Below are 13,916 nucleotides of genomic sequence, written 5' to 3' on the forward strand. Positions count from 1 at the left end.
AGCCCAAGCTGAAAACTAGGCTCTAATAGCACTTGTTGTACTTTTATGCGCAAATGGAAGCGAATTCTAACAAAATACCAATATCAACGTCAAGGAATTTCACTAAACAAACGGAGATTACAAAAGAGTGTTTAAACTCTCACAACCCAAATCCCACAAATTGACTCTCACCAAATTGCCACACAAAATGCACTAACCCTAAGGTCCTATTTATAGTGCATAGGACTTAGGTTACAATAAGAATCCTAATAGGAAGTAAATACAAATCCTAATCAAATAGGTAATTAACAAAATCTCTCCACCAAGGAAAACAACTAAGAATTCAAAATCCAAACCCAAATAGGACACCAAAACCAAATAGGTAACACAAATCTACTTCTTTGCATCATCCTAATTTTGAGCCGTAAAACCCAACAATATACAACAGGGAAAACCCAAAGGCTTAAAAGCCTGGTCACTCGCATATATATTTTTTTAATGTGTGAATGGTTGAGATTTAATTAAATCTCAATCAATTTAGTTTCAACTGTTTATAACTAGTGAAAGAAAATGCGCCAAATAGAAATCCCAAAAGCTTAATACAAAGAATAAAACATGGGAATTGTTATTGGCACTCCAAATTTCTCATTCAACCCTCCAAATTTTCTATATTTAGAAAGAAAAATACACGTCTGAAGAGTGTAAAACGAGATTTTTAGAGTGCTAATAACACTTCCCTAAAACATATTCCTACTAATATATATATATATATATATATATATGTGTGTGTGTGTGTGTGCGCGCGCGCGCGTGTGGGAAAAGGATCCTCGTTGGATCCTTTTCTTGAGGATCCTAAGGATCCAGTGATTTTGTATGTTTATCGTATATCGTACAACCAAAAATCATTAGATACGATTTATACTTGATTTTAAATTTTAAATTTTAAAATAATTTTTAACCGCACGATGTACGATGAACGAACAAGATCACTGGATCCCTAGGATTCCAGGCGAGGATCCTTTTCCGTGTGTGTATATGCCACTGGAATCTTGTAATCTAAGTATAATTCTTTGTACCTTCTTTATCTTTCTTCCAAAAAGCATATTCCTTTGCCATTGTAAATTAAACTCTATCCACAACTTAATACTTGACCCTGTACTTGTACAGAAAGTTGCGCTCGCCATTTTGGATATGAGCTAATTAACCTAATTCAGCGTTAACCATCATGGGTTTGCATTTGGTTTCTTCCCTGGTGACTTGAAATGTCAACAAATTTGAGCTGATATGTGCGGGACCCTGGATACAATCGCATCATCTTTTGTAGTGCAACTTTTTTAATTATATCCTGCGACGTGACCAATTTTCTTTTGATTCAAAAAATCTACGTTGTTTGAACTTTCCCACGATGTGAACCAAATGCATTGACTTGTAAGTCTTGGTTAGGACTGCCCCATGGAAAACAAACTTCACTCATAGAGGAGTGGGATTGAGTGAGAACCACATGCAACAAGATCTCATCACTTCTTGTTCGTGTGTTGGTCCATGGGGTAGTTCTGTGTATGGTCCATAATGGTTTGTGTGTGTTTGTGTCTAGCTCCACTTTAGCTAGAGTGCGTTCATATGAGATGTCGATATTGTGAGGAAGTGAAGTGTTGTCTCATGTAAAAAAGTTAAAAAACCTTGCAAGACATTATAAGAAGTTACTCCTCTTATTCTCAATTAGTTTTGGAAAAGAATCTCACGTTCAGATCTCATGTTGATATGACATCATTGAGATATTGATATATGAATGTCAATTTGGTGTCTACATTATGCAAATATGTTCTCGTAGCATGTGACCGATATCAATGTTGATATGTGTCTGTGTGTCTTGATATATTAACAAAAAAAAATATGAATAAACATATTGTCAAATATCTCGCTCTATAAATAATAAAACCATTTCAAGAAAGAGATATGACATGATAACAATGAAGTTGCAAAATACTAGTCGTAAATTTTGGAAATAGTTATCCCATGTGAATCACATAGCTTGGTGGACTATGTCTATAGACAAGTTGGGGAGAAAATAGATTCTCATGACTATATAAAGATAGACAGACATGATGATGAGAGGGGAAAAACGCCAACTTAATAATTGAGCTCAAGAATAATGCGTTCCTTTCACAATCTACTTTACTTACCCTATATAATGTGTTCCTTTTACATCAAATTTTAACAATTTAAACTGTTTATTTTCTCAATTCATATATAATCTATGCAAAAATTCAATTCAATCCGAAATCATTTTCTCATTTAATAGTCACGATAAAATTTTAATGTTTCTTATAACATAGTGTTCGTCAATTTCTTTGAAATCAATTAGATATCTCAAATATTTTCGATTTAGCTAATATTTTGTAAATATAATCTATAAAGTACAATTTGAAAAATAAACTATTGCAGTTTGATGTGGTGTGGGCCATCCCTTCCCTTGTATAAAGTTGATTGAATTTTGTCTTACAACTCTACATCATTTCTCATCAGTTGCTCTACTAAAGATCTTTTCTCGGTTAATCGTTTTGCCGCATTTCATTCTTGTCCCAATAAACCCAAATATAATACCATTTTTTCCAAAAGTGCGATGGCTACTTTAAGATCAATGCCCTGGAATCAAACCTGCCGCGGCCATGACCACACTTGGCCTTCGTGTCCCTGTGAAGTACCCAAAAATTTCAGTTACGCGTTCGGTTTGATGAAGGCGAAAAGTCGTCGGAGAGTTGGGGGTGTTGCGTTGGCTCCTAAATGGCAGCTGCTGGAAATGGGAATTAAAAGAAAGGGAATTAGGGTAACGGTGGCGAAAGGGTACGATGGTCGTGACCCTGCAGCGGGTGTTAATATTCCGGCGGAGGAAGATGAGAGGTTTGTGGAAGTCCTTCGGGAAGTTCAGCCTTACATTTTCTTACACAGAAGCACTACATTTGTTGTGGTCATAGCCTGTGAGATTGTTGCTAGTCCTTTCTTCTTGGATGCCATACTTCAGGTATTTGCTGCTTTTGCAATCTCTCTCTCTCTCTCTCTCCCCCTCTCCCTCTCATACGAGATGGTCACACACTGTGACATGACAGTGAGCCTGTGAGCTCTAGCTACCGTTCATTTTAGTGCGTCACACTGCGACACAGTACACCTTACCTAACTTATTATTGGACCGATTCCTTCCTAATTTACTGAAGTTAATTACTTCATGACTCCCCTCAATGATACATGGTAGCTAGTGATGTGTTTATTAGTAAATTTATGTTTCAAACAAATATTTATGTTATATATACTTGCATGACATTTATAAGAGTATCCCCAATGAGGACTCTATCCTCTACGAGACTACTACATTTTAAGCCTTAGCGATAAATTTCATTCCCAATGAGTCTGAAAATGAGACTAGATCCATCACTGGGGCTATTAACTTTCTTTCTTGAGTAGCATAAATCGGGCTATATCTAGCCCCAAAAAACAGTAGGTCCCACAAAAAAAGTAGCAACTCATGTGAACAAAATTTTATCATTCTCTCTCTACTTGCAAATACACTTATACTCTCATTTTATTATTATTTTTTAATTCTTTTTTCTTACTTATTTTCTTGCAATGTGGCTAATTAATGATGTCTTAAATTCCTTAAGAATTAAAATTTCAAATTGATTTAACGTTGATGGACATTGGTGGATGAAATTTTCAAATAATATTTTTCAAAATTGTATGATACTAATTTACCAATTGGTGCTAGGTAAATTGTTGTGTTATTGTAGACATTTCGTGTTCACAGTTATATGTGAAAAATCAAATTATTTCAGAGGGTAAGGTGGGGGTTTGTTTCTTTGAACGGATAAGATTGATAAGAGAATCTAATTCAACGATTCATAAGTAATTAAATCTAACTTTGTCACATGTTGAACCTTTTAGGTTGAAAGGCCCATAAAAAAAAATTAAGATAGCATGTCCAAAATCAACTTAAGAAAAGTTAACACAAAAAAATAAAAATAAAAATAAAAATAAAAAATAAAAAAATAAAAAAAAAATCATCGCTTAATCAAATTATTATATATATATATATAGGCTTATATAGAGCTTGAAAGATATAACCCCTCACTAGAAGAGATTCTTTTATAAAGTCTCAAAGACTCCTCGGAGCTCTAAAATGGGCTATTATATCCACCACTTTTCCAACCTTATATAGAGCCCCTCACTAGGAATGCTCTAAAAAATCATTCCCTTCGAGAACATTTGATAAAATTGGAAGAATAAAAAATAAAGATAGTATAATATTTTATGTTTTGCAAATAGTTTAATAAAACAACATTGTGTATACTAGTAACCAGCACACACGTCATGCATATTCAATTAAGTTTGCTTTTTGTTTTAACACGACTTATCATTTAAGATAATGTTAAAGAGACTAAATTTTGTAAACTAAATGACATGAAAGTTGATGATTGGATTATGACTTAAGCATTAATAAACGTGTTTATTCCTATTGATGACACATCATTTAGTTTGCAAATTTTGGCTACAAAATTAGTCATCCTCGCATTACCCTATCATTTAATATGCATCCAACTAATAGTGAAAAAAAAAATAGGGTAATGCTAGGGAGACTAAATTTGGACACAAAATTTGCAAACTAAGTGATATGTCACCAATAAAAATGAGCACGTTTATCAACACTTAAGTAATAACTCAATCATCAATCTCTATGTTCTTTAGTTTTCAAAATTTTATTTACAAATTTAATCTCTCTAACATTATCTTAAAAATATAATTATCTACATGGAAGGATTTTTCGACTTCTTCGATGCCTCTAAGTTTTGTATATGAAAAAAGAGAAGATAAAGATGCGAAAAACATTTCCCTTTTAAAACAGTGCTTATCTAATAAGTACATATTAATAAAACCCTATTTATTAACGAAAAGAGGGTAAAAAGATAATTTTATCTTTTATCACAACAACAAAATTAAAAATAATAACGTAATTTCAAAAAATAAAATTTTGTTATTTAAACCTCACATACAAATGATTTTATCATCTCTAACTTAAGAAATTAAAAAACAAACTTCTCACTCTCTCCCTACTTCTACGTTCTGTCACACACTCTTTCTCTCTTCTTTAATTAAAAAAAAAAAAAAAAAAAAAAACAAAAGTAAAAACTTTATACACTAGTTTCTTATTATTATGGCGCGAATTTATTAAATTATTAATGCGAAATTTAGGCCCAATAATCCGCCAAAAATTGTGAAGCGGTAGTCAACCAGAAACTTTAGTGTAGGACCGTTTTAATCGTGGCGGCTTCCGGAGTTCACCCAGCACTCATCTTTTGAATTAGATCATCCTCTGTGCGTGCATTTTTCGTTCAACCCCTTCTATGGCCGCCACATACACCACTTTAGGAACCCACCGACGACTCGCCACCGTAACCGCCCAGCTAACCTCGCCTAGCCGCTCTTCTCTTACCGTCACCGAAAAACCCTGTCGGCTGCCTGTGGCGAATAGCGGGAGGCGGAAGGGCAGGGCTGGAATTTCCCTCAAGTGCAGCAGCAATGCGTATGGCCCTGTGATGGAGGATAGCGAGAGCGATTGCGAGAACTACAGTAGCATGGAGGACGAGCAGTTCGTGCGGTGGTTCCGGGAGGCTTGGCCGTATTTGTGGGCCCACCGCGGCGGTACCTTCGTTGTGATTATATCGGGTGAAATTGTGTCTAGTAGTCACTTGGAACCCATTCTGAAGGCAGGTCCTCTGCCTTTTCTAATTTTCTCTTTGAACTGTTTGGTTGCTAAGAAAATTTTCTCTTTGAACTCTTTGGTTGCTGAGAAAATGAAACAAACAATGCCAATCAACGGAAGGAAAAGAAAATCTTTTTATTCGTTTTCTTTCCATTGGATTGTTTGTTAGTATATGTCTATTTATATATTGTTTTTTATGCAGGATATAGCATTTCTTCATCACCTGGGGATCAGGTTTGTTCTTGTTCCAGGAACCCATGTGCAAATTGATGAACTTTTGGCACAGAGAGGTGAGGGTGTTATTGTATGTGATTGTTATTGTACATTCTCAATGAGTAGGGCTGGTTTGGGATTGCTTCACGGACGCTAAAAGCGTTTTTTGACACCTAAAAGTGCATCTGATTGCGTTTGGCAGAAAAACTTAGAAGTGCTTCTGACTCATAGAAGCACATTTTGGAAAGAAGCAATTGCCAGATGCTTCTTCGAGTAGTACTTACTTGTTTTTCCAGGTAGGATTTGGATTCTAGTAAACATTTCAACGTGGTTAAAGCCCGTCTACTAGAAGTGCTTTCTAGAGAAGCAATCCCAAACGAACCCTAAGCATGATATCACGGAGGGGAGTACAAAATATGATTTATTGGTGGTATTGATTTCAAAATGCATTTCTTAGTTTAGTTAGATTATTAATTCGTTAGGTTCTTGAAGTTGTTGGTTTGTTTAAGCCATTTGAAGTGCTATAAGTTTGAAACTAAGCAGGTATCTGTTAGTTGTTACTTTTCAGGAAAGAAGCCAAAGTTTGTTGGTCAGTACAGGGTAACTGACTCGGATTCTCTAGATGCTGCAAGGCAAGCAGCTGGGGCGATATCTAAGACAATAGAGGCAAAGCTTTCTCCAGGACCTTCCATATGCAATATTCGTCGACATGGTGACAATAGTCGTTTGCATGAAGTTGGTGTCAGCGTCGAGAGTGGTAACTTTCTTGCAGCCAAGGTAAGAATCTTACTCTTTCAAAAGTGACATTAAACATTAAGTTGTTTTCTTGATTTTTGAATTTTTTTCGTTGGTACAAATTCTGAAAAGTACTGCTGTTATTTCATTTTTCAGAGAAGAGGAGTTGTTGCTGGTGTAGATTATGGGGCAACAGGTGAAGTCAAGAAAGTAGATGTTTCTCGCATGCGTAAGAGGCTTGATGATGATTGTATTGTGATACTGAGCAACCTGGGTTATTCCAGCTCTGGAGAAACTTTAAATTGCAAGTATGCTTTATAGACATAGCTTCTAATAGTTTCCGTTTTGGTGTCTCAAATGAAAAGTTTACACAGTGCTTGTTATATATTTGGTTGATTATTTTCTACTGCCAGCTCTTCTTACACATATAATACCTAGTTGCTGATGATTTATGCTTCATTATATTTCAGCACGTACGAAGTTGCAACAGCTTGTGCCTTGGCTATCGAAGCAGATAAACTTATCTGCATAATAGATGGTCCAATTCTTGACGAGAGTGGACGCCTTGTTCGCTTCTTAACTCTTGAAGAAGCAGACATGTTGATTCGTAAGCGGGCTCAGCAGAGTGAGGTAGCTGCTAGCTATGTGAAAGCTGTTGATGAAGAAAATCTGTCTGGCTTTGGATATGGTGATCCCAATGCTACTTACCGGAATGGGAGGGCTCTTAAGGAAAATTATACCGCATGGTTTCACAATGGTGTTGGTTTTGAAAATGGGAATGGATTATGGACTGGTGAACAAGGTTTTGCTATTGGAGGTCATGAACGGCAAAGTCGATTAAATGGTTACCTTTCCGAATTGGCTGCTGCAGCCTTCGTTTGCAGGGTAAGCTCATAACAGTCCTTTTCCCCCTGGTTTATGAACTTCAGTAATTATGTGTCTGCATAGGTTAAAGTTTCAGCTTCTTTATATGTTGAATATCAAGAACCCAGCCAATGGTAGTTTCTGATTTAATGCCAGGGAGGTGTTCAAAGAGTACATCTGTTGGATGGAACTAAAGGGGGAGTTTTATTGTTGGAATTGTTTAAAAGAGATGGAATGGGGACAATGGTGGCTAGGTATGCTATTTTTTTTTTTTTTTTTTCAATTTACGTATCTGAATTTTGTAAACTTTTGTGACTTTCTGATGTCAGATACTAATCAACTTTAGTGTGATGATAAGCTATGCTGATGGTCCTAATTGCTAGGATTTTTTTGTTGTTGATGTGATGGTCTGCTATTTACATTTTTCTGGTTTATGTTTCTTTCCTCGTTTGTAGCTTACTAGCCTAGTCAGTATTTTAGTGGAAATCCAAACATCAATTTTTCAAGCCACGTTACATCTAAATATTCATTTGATAGAGTTGCACGAGTTCATTAGAGGTTGTTTTGGTCTCATCTTGCTTGGATTGGGCATAAAATAAGTTGTAATTGTTCCTGGATGTGTATTTAACTTGTATCTTCTAATCATTACATCAAAAAAAATCGTGAGTTTTTATTGGTACTCCAAAAAAGAACTCTCTAGAAAAGAATTCAAATTTAAAAATAAAAAACCAGGAAGAAGGGAGGAGGGAGGAGTGCGGGATGCTGTTTTTGGAGTGCTGATAACAATTCCCAAATATTTTTGTGCCAAAGATATTCTCATCATCATCGGTTAACCATGCTAAGATTGGATACTGGGTACATAGGGGTAGCTTCTTGGTTTCCATTGAAGTCTTAACTTCAAGAGTTTTTTTACATGAATTATAAAAAAGGAGAGCAAACAATTGTACCTAACATATGCTGCTATGCATAAGTTTTCCTCCATCCATCCACTGACATGCATTAAATGTTCGTTCTTAGTGACCTATATGAAGGAACCCGGATGGCTAGTGCATCTGACTTCTCTGGAATAAGACAAATTATACAACCTTTAGAAGCATCAGGCACATTGGTTCCAAGAAGTGACAAACAGGTTTGTCTTAATGATCTTTTATAATTTTGTTTTACTGAACCTTCTGCCTTTCACTCGTGATTATTAATTGAAACTAATCTTAATTTGTATTGTTTTCTTGAACGGACTTTGTACCAATAGCTACGTGAAGAATTGGATTGCTTCATTGTGGTGGAAAGAGAAGGTCAGGTCATTGCATGTGCTGCTCTTTTTCCTTTCCCAGAGGAGAAATGTGCAGAGGTTGCTGCTATTGCAGTTTCTCCTGATTGCCGTGGTCAAGGGCAGGGTGATAAATTACTTGGTAATATACTGTAAAAAACTTGAATAAGCATCGATATAGCTTTTCTCTTGTTGCTTTCCTCATTTCCTAATATACTTCACTAGTTATTGCTGAGCATATTTTCTACTGACCCTTTTGAAAGTTTAATCACAGGATAGTTCTATTCACACTCCTATTTTTACTTCTCACACACCCTTGTTAATTTTTGGCCATTGATCTTCTTCAATTCATTCGATCTAACGGCCAGAAATTGAGAGGGGTGTGTGAGAAGTAAAAATGGTTGTGCAGATAGCACTACCCTAATTATATTAACAGTAGCTAATCATATTCACATTATAGCCGAAAATATGCATTTGCTCTCTTTCTTGCAGCATTTCCAATGATTCCACTCTTACAAAAAAAGTTCTTTTACCGTTACTGTAAACTTCCACTCTTGTACTGATATCATATATTCCTAAAAAAGTGGATGGTATATATCAGAAAGAGGAAGAAACATCAGTAACGGCTCACATCAGCGCACATACTTCTGGCCTAAGCCACGTAGATTTGGATTACATCTTGTTTCTTCCTGTTCTTTTTCTACTGAACATCTTGGATTCATTTGACCCAAGATGCTTTGAACTGAAATTTGATACCCAATTAAAAACAAAGGGACAATTTGGACCATGTATACTATTGTATATCTGCAAACTGTATTATCGTTACTGTTATAGTCCATAATTTCTTACAGTTTTAATATCTGCAGATTACATTGAGAAGAAGGCATCTTCGCTCGGATTGGAGAAGCTTTTCTTGCTTACAACCCGCACTGCAGACTGGTTAGTTTCTACTAATTGAAATACATGGTATAGTAGCCTACATATGCTTGTAGAGGGTTCACATGTGAGGGTTAGATATGGTTATTGCACGTATTCCTTGGCGCTTCGTTCTATTTTTTTTATAAGAAAAACAAACGTTCAGTGATCAGTCTTGAAGAATGACACCCGTTGTTTCTCTCACAGGTTTGTGAGACGCGGTTTTTCACAATGTTCGATTGAATCAATACCAGAGAGGCGGCGGACAAAGATCAATCTGTCGCGTAAATCCAAGTATTATACTAAGCAGTTATTACCAGATGCTAGCGGAATTACTGTTAACAGGGACTTCACTTGAGGTTTAAAATGTTGCCGGCAAATTCTCTGTTCACCGGGTTTAGCAGCCAAATCATGGCGGAAAAAGCTTCAACAGTTCTCAACCTGGTTCAGGATTATCTAAGTGCAAATCTATCAGCGTGTTTGAAGTATGAGTTAATGTATCTAAATCGACGATCGCTTCGTCACACCGACCGAATAGCAAATTTGCTTAATAAATGATGGGCGAATTCGGTTATATATTCAACCGATATTTGGAAAGATCAAACTAGCGATGGAAATGGTTCATCTAAAGCTATTGGTAAAAGATCCAACTGGGATTCCCCCTTCATATATGAACATATGATCTACCCATTACCATCCAACTGTTTGATCACATAAACCAATCAATTCAGTAGTACAATATGACCATAGAATGCGGGCGACTGACTGTAGCACAACTTTTAATTTAATGTCGTTTTGGTTCCATCGTGTTCACCCAATCAGATGGTCAAAACTCAACACGTAATTTCAAATTCCCGAGCTACCAAGTGCAGCAGGTACCAGTGAGCCAGCAAAGAGATTGAGATATAGGCAAAGGTGGGAAACAGAGAGGAGAGGCAGAAGAAGTAAAAAATTCAAACTGCAGTGCATTGCAAGCAAAGCTATCCGTTCCATCATTTCTCGAACTGGGATTGAAATGCACGTATGGGGAATACAACGAAATACAAAACATGGAATACAAAAACTGTAAAAATACTATCGAACAGACAAGAAATACAAAGGCACTGTCATTTATACCAAAGAAATAGGAGAAGATACTTCACAGCATGAATCGCGTTTATTATTGTAGTCTGTGTTTCATTTGGACCAAGTAACTCGTTCAATGAAATACGACAAGGGTACTGCAAAGAATTGTTGCAACAGCCTCCCTCCTGAGATTGACCACGGAAACAAAACCATTGAAGCAAAATCAATTCTCCTCAGTTTTGGGGAGGCCTTTAAACTTGAAGTTGTCTGCATATGCTTTCACCTGAAGCCACAGATACAGTAAGAAAGATTCATTTTTACATCTCAAGATATAAAAACAAAAAAACAAACCCAATATTTTAATACAAATAATCAGAAATTTCTATCTCGAGGGCGGGCAACACCTCATTACTCAATTTCTTAACGATTCCAGGAAAATAGGAAGCAGCTAAGATTAACTACCTAACTAGAAATGGACTATCCTGCTGCCATTTTTGCCAATCTATTCTCCATAATACTACACACAAAGCTTAAAGCGGTTAAACTGTTTTGGTATGAATTGGCAGAACGGAAAAAGTACTGTACAACTTCAATAAAACACTTAATATAGAAAATGATGGCTTAGGGAGCTAAAATCAATGGAGTCGAAAACTGAAATGACAACAGTTGTAGCTTCTACAGGTCCTTCAGAGCAGGTCCTCGCTTCATCAGGAAAAAGAAACCAAAGGGTTGTGATTCATGAAAATTTCACGATGATTTTATATTCTAATTTCCAAACAGAACCAACATCTTAATCTCAAATGACAACAGTCTTCTGTATGGGTGCTACCCCCAAAACGATAGATACATTTAAGAAATAATAACAAAAAGAAACTGTTATGAGAATGAAATAGCTTCAGAGAGTATGAAGAAAGAATCACATACCCTCAACAATGGCGTTTGCCGCCTTTTAACCTGCAGATGAGTTCAAGAACTGTCATTATTAGGTCAAAGGGAAGTTAAAATAAAAAAATCATAGATAAAAGAATTTGCACCCATCATAAAAGAACATATTTTCAAAGTAAACCAACAGTTAAAGGGCTACCAGTCTACTACCATAACTTATATGCAATCACAAAATCGCACAAAATCGTTTATAGCTGGAAGGTAATATCTGGAATTCAATGACTATATGCCTAGTTCTTTTTCCCCATATGGGGGATGAACATATCCCTAGGTTAAAAACACACAAATTTTCCTTAAGAAACACAACAAAGGGCAGCCCTAAACCCGATGGAGGACAAAGAAAATGAACAAAACATACCACATAATCCCAACCATGTCTCTGTGCAAAGGACTTTGCAGCGTCTTCGCTGTCAAAACCCAGTGTCGAATCACCAACGTGTGCGTATGGGTCCCCAGTGGAAGTCCATCCCATCAATGGATTCTCCCACCTACAAACATATCAAAAAGATGAGCCATTAATCATCCAATTATGCTAACATAATAATCATCTGATATTTAAGAGAGAACAAAAAGAAGCTTATTTCAAGGCTCGACTATGACCTGACTTAAAATATCCCAAACAAAATCCAAGAAAGGTGCCATCTAGCTAAAGCAGCGCAGTTCTAAGGTTTTATTGTCATGTTAAAACTACCGGAGGAGCAGAAAATGTTCTAAATGAAGAGATTGACTGATAACACAACATTCACATTGGTTAACACAAAAGTCCGTAAAAACTAAGCGGTATAAAACCTATCTGCCCACCATGAACCACATCAGAAGATACAACCCTTCAGAAACAAATCCAAAATATATAACCGAATCAGCAATCCCTCAAAAGTCCAAATACTTTTCCAATGGGAACTATTAAATGGGGAACCAAAAAACATACTTTTGTGTTGACACAAAGTTGATTTTCCACTTCCCAACTTTCCCTGATCCTTGCTGAGATGCAGTTCTTGCAGGTGAGTATATTATAACCTGTCATGCGTCCCCAAAAATGGATAACTTCCCAATCACAATGAATTTTAAATTCAAAAAAAAAAATGACATTAACCATGTCCAGCTTGTGACTTTCATCAAAAACTAAAAAAATAGAAACTTCAACCTCAAAATTTACCATTTTCTTACCAATGCATAGGTACCAAAAACTAAAAACGAAGTGATTATCAAACGGCGCTAAAATGCGAGGAGACCAAAATTTTAAATCAAATTTACAAACCAAATGAAGTGTACTAATAGTAAATAAACACATTAATCAACATTTAAGTACTAAACTAATCAAATCATCAACATCTACATCATTTGGTATACAAAATTCAGCTTAGAAATTTGATCTCCTAGCATCACCCATGCCCAGTACCCTAATTCTCGATCCATAAACCAAAAAATCAGATTGGGATTGGGTTATGTGCATCCATTTCAGAAACTGTGTCAAAATTAGAGAAAAATTCGAATTGAATTTCAGAAGGAAAACGAAAAGGATCATACCCTCCGGCGAAGATGTTCGTCGGGAATGCCGGCGACCTTTCCGATCTCGCCGGGCATGTACTCGACTAGAGCGTCCGTCGAGAACGACCTGGACCTTGAGGCAACAGAGGCTCGGAGAAGACGAGCGTGGTTTGATATGCGCTGCAGAGAGCTCGCCATCGCAGGTTTACGAATCAACGGAAGAACCAAAACTCACGCGCGCCTTGTGAAATGTAGAAGTTGCAGCTGAAACCGAAATGTTGTTTTTCAAGTTTCAACTATTTTGATGAAATTTACTTTTTCACTACTTTAATTTTAAGTATACAGAAACTGCCCAAAACTTTGGTTTATTTTTATTTTTGTCAAACTATAGATTTGTTAGATTAAATATTATATTAAAGAATCGACAGAATTCGAAATTACAACCCTCTTCTTCAACATTATGATAAAGAGTTACTTGCTAACCGCCCATAACTAAGTTGAATTGGTAATATCTAAGCCCCAAAATCTAATACGAGCATCTCAAAGAGATTTTTAAGGGTAATTTTTTAAATACAAGTTTCTACATATAATTTAGTGCAATAACGTTTTAGGATTCATATAACTGATTCCACTTAGTAAAAAAAGGCTTTGTTGTTATTATATATATGATGATATTTAAATTACTTTGAACTA

The 13,916-nt window shown here is 36.1% G+C and overlaps 2 protein-coding genes across 4 annotated transcripts; one reads left to right on the forward strand and one right to left on the reverse strand.

The window, feature by feature from the left end:
- Nucleotides 1–2,488: 2,488 nt before the first annotated feature.
- LOC137746883 (putative amino-acid acetyltransferase NAGS2, chloroplastic) lies at nt 2,489–10,301 on the forward strand. 2 transcript variants are annotated; one of them, XM_068486901.2, is made up of 10 exons: nt 2,489–3,001; nt 5,934–6,021; nt 6,513–6,721; nt 6,836–6,987; nt 7,150–7,564; nt 7,700–7,797; nt 8,561–8,672; nt 8,793–8,952; nt 9,677–9,749; nt 9,933–10,301. In XM_068486901.2, the coding sequence occupies exons 1-10, from the start codon at nt 2,603–2,605 to the stop codon at nt 10,081–10,083; spliced, it is 1,857 nt and encodes a 618-aa protein (XP_068343002.2). In that variant the 5' UTR covers nt 2,489–2,602; the 3' UTR covers nt 10,084–10,301. The 2 variants fall into 2 exon arrangements, with proteins under 2 accessions (XP_068343002.2, XP_068343001.2); XM_068486900.2 differs by lacking the exon at nt 2,489–3,001 and adding an exon at nt 5,163–5,735.
- Nucleotides 10,302–10,670: 369 nt separating this feature from the next.
- On the reverse strand, nt 10,671–13,520 carry LOC137746884 (NADH dehydrogenase [ubiquinone] iron-sulfur protein 4, mitochondrial). 2 transcript variants are annotated; one of them, XM_088684944.1, is made up of 6 exons: nt 13,263–13,520; nt 12,664–12,752; nt 12,094–12,223; nt 11,715–11,744; nt 10,969–11,073; nt 10,810–10,918 (listed from the first exon to the last, which is right to left on the reverse strand). In XM_088684944.1, the coding sequence occupies exons 1-5, from the start codon at nt 13,419–13,421 to the stop codon at nt 11,014–11,016; spliced, it is 468 nt and encodes a 155-aa protein (XP_088541070.1). In that variant the 5' UTR covers nt 13,422–13,520; the 3' UTR covers nt 10,810–10,918; nt 10,969–11,013. The 2 variants fall into 2 exon arrangements, with proteins under 2 accessions (XP_068343003.2, XP_088541070.1); XM_068486902.2 differs by having other exon boundaries at nt 10,671–11,073; nt 13,263–13,519.
- Nucleotides 13,521–13,916: the final 396 nt, after the last annotated feature.

This window comes from Pyrus communis, chromosome 2 (genome assembly GCF_041283825.1).
Source record: "Pyrus communis isolate YQ-2024b chromosome 2, ASM4128382v1, whole genome shotgun sequence".
Taxonomy (NCBI): domain Eukaryota; kingdom Viridiplantae; phylum Streptophyta; class Magnoliopsida; order Rosales; family Rosaceae; genus Pyrus; species Pyrus communis.